Genomic DNA, 7,298 nt, shown 5'->3' with positions numbered 1-7,298 from the left:
TTCATTAAAAAATATTATTTTTTATACTAAAAACATTACTTTTTATTGTGAATATCGGTATAGTTGACTCGTCTCACAGATAAAAATTCGTAAGAACGTCTGACAAGAGACATACTCTAGTTATATTCTCTTAGCATCCATTCTTTTTCGTTATCATTAAAAATATAAATAAATCAACCAAACCAATTCTTTCTGGTGTTCAATAACAAATTTTTAAGTTAAAAATATATATATAAAAAAAATTAATTCACATAAATGAGCTTGAACTCGAAAATAAAATATTTTTGCCCAAATTAAAGTTAGATTTCTTGCTAAATTTATTTGATTCAATCATGTTTATCAAAAACTACTAAACAAGTCTCATGGTCCATGACCATATACATATGTACAATCTTAATACAATATCTCCAACCAAATAATTCAAACAAGAATACATATATACAAACGCATAAGCTGTCATTCTTCTCAATCCATTTTCTTTGAGCTATCTTATCCTGCACTATGTTACAAAGACCTGAGATCATATCATGCAATGATATGCCAAATACCATATCAGTGGAATATGCAGTGTTTCTGAGATGTAAAACACTGGACAATATCTTCTATATCCAGGCAATCCAGATTCAAAGCGTAATATACCTCGGATATCGGAATAAATACAGAATTGTAATGAATCCGTAGCTTTAGTGGTAAATGGTGTCAAGCTACGGCGGAGATGCAAGAAGTCTCGTATATTTCATTGACCAGAGTTGCAGGGACATAAACTGCATCCTGCAACGAGCTGTGCTTCCGGCCATAGAAAATGTAGATAAATACTCCTACCACCAGCCATATTGAAACACGGATCCAAGTACCAGATCTTGAATGCAGATAAATGCCGTTAAAATCAAATTAATCAAGAGATTGTTATTATACTAAAAACTACAACTGTCTCTAACAATGATATTCAAATGTTTTATAAACTCAAAAGTTATGTTTCGATCGTTGGGCTACATAGGCAGTGACATAGGTCAGCAAATGCAATTGTTGCTCCCAAACAAGTTTTTTTTTTCCTGAAGATTATGACATGAAGTAATTGATTCTTTAAGCTTATATGATGAAAAACTTGGGAGGGATTTTGCGCTTAACTGCTGAGAAATTGACAGATACTTACCCAAGGTTAATTAATAAGTAGACATTGATGAGTATGGAGGCAATAGGTAGCAGTGGAATGAACGGGCAAATGAAACCTGAGAGACAACAAACAAGTATTTCATTTACAGATACACATCGACTTAAAATGATTTAAAATAACACAAATAGTAAAGCACTACATCTCAATTGATAACAATGTCAATAAAATTATGCACATGACTTTACACTCTTCTCCCCATCGATAACTCCACACGGGAAACTGAATGATTACTTGACTCCGATACCAATTATAGAACTATTGTTTATCGATAAACTATCAGGTATAATTGATTATATCAATAGAACTCAAATCTTTTAACTACCATGACGCTATTTCGTTGTTGCCACACATCGCTACAAGAGCAGCAGCCTTATGCACTCAAGGGCGAAACAGGGTGATGGAGGGTGAGGAGAGCCAAAGTGGTGGTCTTATGTAATTGAGGGGAGGTAAATTTAAATTTCTAAAAAATATTGTACATAAAATATCAAGTTTTTCATGTTGAGGGTAGGTTCACCCCTGTATTCACTGAGTTCTAATAGTTAGCATTTCAGGGTTCTATATGATCTTTCATAACCTCAAGGGATGGAGAGGTGTATGCAATGATAATTTTCAGGAGAAATGCCACTCTGGTTAAAGCTCTAGAGAAGTAGATATAATAAACATTCATTTGCATATGCCAAAATACCTCCAGCGTGCCCGAAACTATGCCTTGCATCATCTTGATCCACACAGGTGAGTGATACCAGGCCAGACAGAAGAAGAAAACCACCAACCCCACAAAGTGCATAACGAAGAGAGCTGATAAAAATTAAATCGATCAGTTTAGTAGTGTTTATACAAAGCATTAGAAGGTAAAGAAAATGATGATTCTTAAAACTTAAGCACACCTGTTAAGGCTCATGCTTGAAGCTGCTGAAGTTAGAACCAGTACACCAACACATGTAAGCAAGATCGACCAACCAGCAATCTGCCTACGATTTCCTTCACTCAAAATAACTGCAACAAATAGAAGGAAAAATAAATCATCACCTAGACAATCACGTTGAATCAATCAATAGATTGGAATGAAGGAATATGAAGCACCCAATTGATTCCGAAGCAACTGTCTTGTTCATCGGTCTCATGGACCTCAGTATAGTTGTAAATGAGTTGAAATTGAAATCGAGCTCAATTAAAAAGAAATTAAGTTCCAGCTCAAAATAAAGAAGTTGGAGCTCAAGCTCCGGCCTTCTCTCTTGGGTTTAGTAAAGTCAAGATCAAGATTTCTAACCAAAAGCTAGGAAACTTGAGTTTGGCCTGCAAAATATCTCACTAGCTTGCCAGCGAGATTAAGCTCATGAATACAGTCATAAGCTTTATATATTAAATTAAATGCATAATATATATATATATGTAGAATATAATCTTATTACATGCATATATAAATAAAATGCATTTATTTATCGTATTAATATAAAAACCATATAAAAATAACTCTAAGCTTGTGAGCTGGCTCCCAAGCTAATGAATAACTGATATTGAGTTCGAACTTGAATTTGGAAAATCTTAATACACAATTCTACTTGATATGATCCGGCTTGACAGCCTCATGAGCCAACAAGACTCATCTCACAATCCTAGGTGCTGGGAGGGTTGGCGACAACTTTCCCAAAATGCCCATCAAGAATTATGTAGATTCTAGCATAGGATAAAACTTACAGTTGAATTTCCTTGCTGCTTTCTCTACCAGTGGATATTCAACAACGGTTTCTTTCTCTGCTAAAAGTGGAACACTGCTCTCCGGAGATATACCGTGACCTTTTGTGTTCTCCACATCGGTGTTTCCAGGACTACTACTGTTGCTGTAACGCAGTGAAACTGAATCTATTGCTTCCTGAAAATGTGCCGGAAGAGGAACCTCATCTGGTGGAACATATCTCAGTATCAGTACCGAGATTGCCACCATTGTAAATGCAAGAAGTGTGCCGACACTAACCTGCAGGTAACCTTCGGTAATCAGGACCTCATAAAAATTTCAGTGGAAAATAGGAAACAAGAAGAGAATTTGATGAGCCAGTTTGGTTCAAATGAAGTTCTCTGCCGAGTAACAAAGGCGCATACCATTCCCGATAACTGGTCTACATCCATGAAGAATGCCAAGGCTCCAGCAAGTAAACCGGTTGCTACAGTGCCTTTGACAGGGACTTGAGTGCTTTTATTGACATCTGAAAAAAATGACGGCAGCAGTCCATCTCTAGCCATTGCCAATAGAATTCGTGGCTGACATACACAAATAAATTCTTATATTTAATAGGTTACGAGTCAGAAAGAGAAACTTTATCTAACAAATTCAACTTTAGTTTCTATTGACCAGTCATTTCAGTAAGAAACCTTTCGATTTCAAGGTGAGTTCATAAATACCACAATTTTCTCAAAAAGAAGGATAGGACTTTTTCCGTAAAACTTTTACTAAAAGAAAGCAAATTGTTTTTGTAGAGAGTTAACATTCATTTAAAACAAAAGAATATTTATTACCTGTGGCAGGATAGACCCCATCAACGTTGAACAAAGAGCAGTACAAGCTCCAACAGCTACAATATAACTGCATTTCAAGTAAATAAATAATAATTATAAATGGAGATGATAAGACGAAAACTAAGCTTTAAAAATTAACATAAACAAGATAACAAAGACATAAACAACTTACGCTGCCCACTTAACTCCATGGCTAGCAAAGGCTGAGGAAATGGGAGTGTCAGGATCCATTGCGTAATAGGGTACTAAACCAACTATGATAGCAGAAACTAGCATATACAGCATGCAACATAAGGATAATGATAAACCAATGCCCAGTGGTAGGTCCCGTTGAGGGTTTTTCACCTGCAGTGGGAGCAAAATTATGGCCAAGCTTTCTTGTCAGGATAATACTATTATAAATCAAATAACACAGTGGGATTTAGTTATAAGAATATTCCTTACTGACCTATCATTTTATTCAAAGATATTTTCGCTGACATAAAGGGGAGATGATTACTTTTGTAACAAAGAGAGACTAATAAGAATTTTAGCCCTCACATTGCGTCATAAACGTAAGTTTCAATACCCAAACACGTTGATCCTCTTTGTGTTGTGTTTTCTGTTCATTATATTTCGACTATTTTAAATTCAACCAATGCAAATTGATATTAGTATATACCTCTTCTGCCGTACTAGCGACCGCATCAAATCCTATATATGCAAAAAATACTGTTGAAGCACCAGCAAGCATCCCATCAGCCCCAAAGGGTAAATATCTAAATGAAAATGGAACATTAGCGAACAGTTTCATACATCTGGGAGAGATAAATCAATTGAACAGAAATACAGAAATGCAAATCGCCAACGAATATAAAAAAGATTACCCAGTGGAAAGTTCATAGCCAGGCCATCCACTCTTAATGCCTAAATATCCACCAGCTATAATGACAAAGATCATGGCACATATATTTGCTAAAGTTACGATTCCTTGGACAAATGTACTCTGCATAAAAACCACATTTTATTTTGCATACTAATTTAGAAATCCAAAAACTTCAGGGGTGGAAAGCCCAATGCAATGAAGCAGTAATATCATAAAGAGACCTCCTTGATTCCCACGCACAAAAGCCCTGTGACCACAAAAATTAGGACTGCTGCACATGGATCAACCACAATATCAAGCCCAGGAAGAGTCTGGCGAGCTAGAAAAGAAGGGAGACTATTTGGACCTCCAAAAAGCATGGCCTGTTGCAGGAAATAAGTGATAAAATAAAACAGAGTCGCCATCAAATACTAATCCAAAAACCTTAAAGACATGCAGATGTACTGCACCAGATTAGGGGATATGCCACGAGCAACAGCCGAACCTCCAATGGTGTATTCTAATATCAATGCCCAACCAATCAACCAAGCAACACTGCTTGAAACAAAAAAATGTTAAAATCAACAACCCAACAGCATATTTATCAGTCAAATTGTTTGCAATAAACTAATAAATGAAGGCTTGCAGTGGACGGGTTTTGTCCACAAAGAAGTCAGTCCTCAAATCATATAGAAGAATACAAACAAGTACAACAAACAATATATTTCTTAAGGAAATGACAAGCAATTGCAGAAAACACTGTAGCCCCGTTACCATGAAATAGTTCACACTCGATATAATTGAAATAGTAAAAGACAATCTAACGCAACAAAAGAAAAATATTCTCTGGCGAAAGTAGAGATGGTATAGTTTAAAATCACAGTTGAATTCAAAAAGTAGACATTATTCAAACTGTGGTGAGACAGATTTTAAACAGAGTTTACCACTCTCCAATGCAAATATAAGAATAATGATATGCACTTCCAGCAGAGGGGCATCGACTTGCTAGCTCGGCATAACAGAAAGCAGAAAGGGCGGCTGCTATTCCCGCTATAAGAAAGGAAAAGGTAAGCGCTGGCCCCGAATGCTCCCTAGCGACGGTGCCAACAAGAATATAAACCCCAGCACCAATTGTTGCACCAACTCCTACAAAATATGACGAAAAGAGATTCAGATCACAAAAATCAGTCCACTATTCACATTACTGCACTCCTAACTTAATTCAATGACAGGGTTCATGTGTAATCACTAGAACAGTAAATATATTAAATTATCATCAGAAGTAATAAACTTAGAAGATTAATTTAACCAATTTCAAAAAAAGAAAATGGATAGAAAGCTGAAGCGCATAATTAAAAGTCTCCTTACACTTACAGCAAATTAATGAAATAACATTAGAAGAGCAAAATCTAATTACAAAAAACATAAATATCATCAAAACATAACCACTAAACTTCAGGAACGCAATCTAACGCATTCCAAGCAAAGAAAATGGATTACAGTTGAGAAGCACAGAAACAAAACTCTCCGTTCTTCATACAACAAATGAAAATATTAAACTACACGAGCATCTACCAGAAATCAAATGTGAAACTGATGGGTGAGAAGAAAACCAACTGCAGAAACACCTCAAAATACAACCATCAAGTACAGCTCGAACCAACTGCACAAACCCAGACACCTCAAAATCCAGAATAATATGTAAGAAAGTTGACCAAAAGATGATTATAGAAAATGATCTTACCGATGGCAATGAGATGAGATACAGTCAAAGCCTTGGCCAATTGACTATGACCACTTCCGGACGGAGATGACTTCGAATGAGAATAATCAACCTGTTTTCTCCTCACGAGACATTTTAAACCCCCAGAAACACACTTTCCTCCACCATCACTACAATCTTTCTGTGCATCACCAAGAAAACCCATTTCAACCCACAAATATTTCTCAACTGGGTGGCCAAAGATTCAATCTTTTTCCCCGAATAAGGATAAACTATTCAACTTCGGGAGTATACGCCCACTGATACACATGCACGTTAAAGTATTTCCTTTTCAACCCAATTCAATAAATTATAATCACATACGCGCAAAAGAATCTGGGACAGAAATCATCGTGGTGTCGATTAAACTCGCTAGTATGTGAAGATGAAAACGGCCCTTCTGCAAATCCAAAGGCGAAGAAAGATTGAATCTTTGCGGATTACTGCCCTTGGAAAATTGAAGGGTTGGGGCCAGTGTGGATGGACGTTGCAGGGAATTGATCAGGGATTGTTCAGGGATATAGAGGAAGAGAATCTGGGGGAACTTCGGGTCATATATATTTTTAATATATAATATAATAAATATAATATAGAAAAAACAAGTTGGATTTCCAATTGATTTTGGTAAAATAATGCGAAACGTACTAGCACGTAATGTGTGCACCGAATAACAAATCGAAGGCGAATTGAATGGCGAAACGTGCAATCTGAGATTCTGTTTGCTTTCCTCACTCCATTATTTTTTTCTCTCTTTTTTTTTCAACTTTTACTTAAGCTCTACCCCACTTTAGTTATTGTTGTTATTTGTATTTATAATTGTTTTTTATTTTTATTTTTATTTTTATTTTTATTTTTATTTTTATTTTAAATTTAACTAGGGGAACGAGAAATTTATTAATGGTTTTAAAATGTGGGGTAGAAAATAAAGGTCTCCTCGATCTTATTTTTGACTTTCAGGTACAAAATCTTTTGAATTCATAGATGAACGATGGTGCTGACGTATT

At 35.8% G+C, this 7,298-nt stretch overlaps 1 protein-coding gene across 1 annotated transcript; it reads right to left on the bottom strand.

The window, feature by feature from the left end:
• Positions 1-293: 293 nt before the first annotated feature.
• LOC140982534 (cationic amino acid transporter 2, vacuolar-like) lies at positions 294-6,835 on the bottom strand. The gene is made up of 14 exons (XM_073449084.1): positions 6,277-6,835; positions 5,477-5,678; positions 5,003-5,087; positions 4,775-4,915; positions 4,555-4,673; positions 4,350-4,446; positions 3,861-4,033; positions 3,689-3,755; positions 3,275-3,433; positions 2,873-3,149; positions 2,062-2,170; positions 1,860-1,972; positions 1,154-1,229; positions 294-859 (listed from the first exon to the last, which is right to left on the bottom strand). Exons 1-14 carry the CDS (start codon positions 6,458-6,460, stop codon positions 700-702), a joined length of 1,962 nt encoding a protein of 653 aa, XP_073305185.1. The 5' UTR covers positions 6,461-6,835; the 3' UTR covers positions 294-699.
• Between the last annotated feature and the right edge of the window lie 463 nt (positions 6,836-7,298).

This window comes from Primulina huaijiensis, chromosome 1 (assembly GCF_012295235.1).
Source record: "Primulina huaijiensis isolate GDHJ02 chromosome 1, ASM1229523v2, whole genome shotgun sequence".
NCBI lineage: Eukaryota > Viridiplantae > Streptophyta > Magnoliopsida > Lamiales > Gesneriaceae > Primulina > Primulina huaijiensis.
This window is presented reverse-complemented; position numbering and strand designations above follow the sequence as displayed.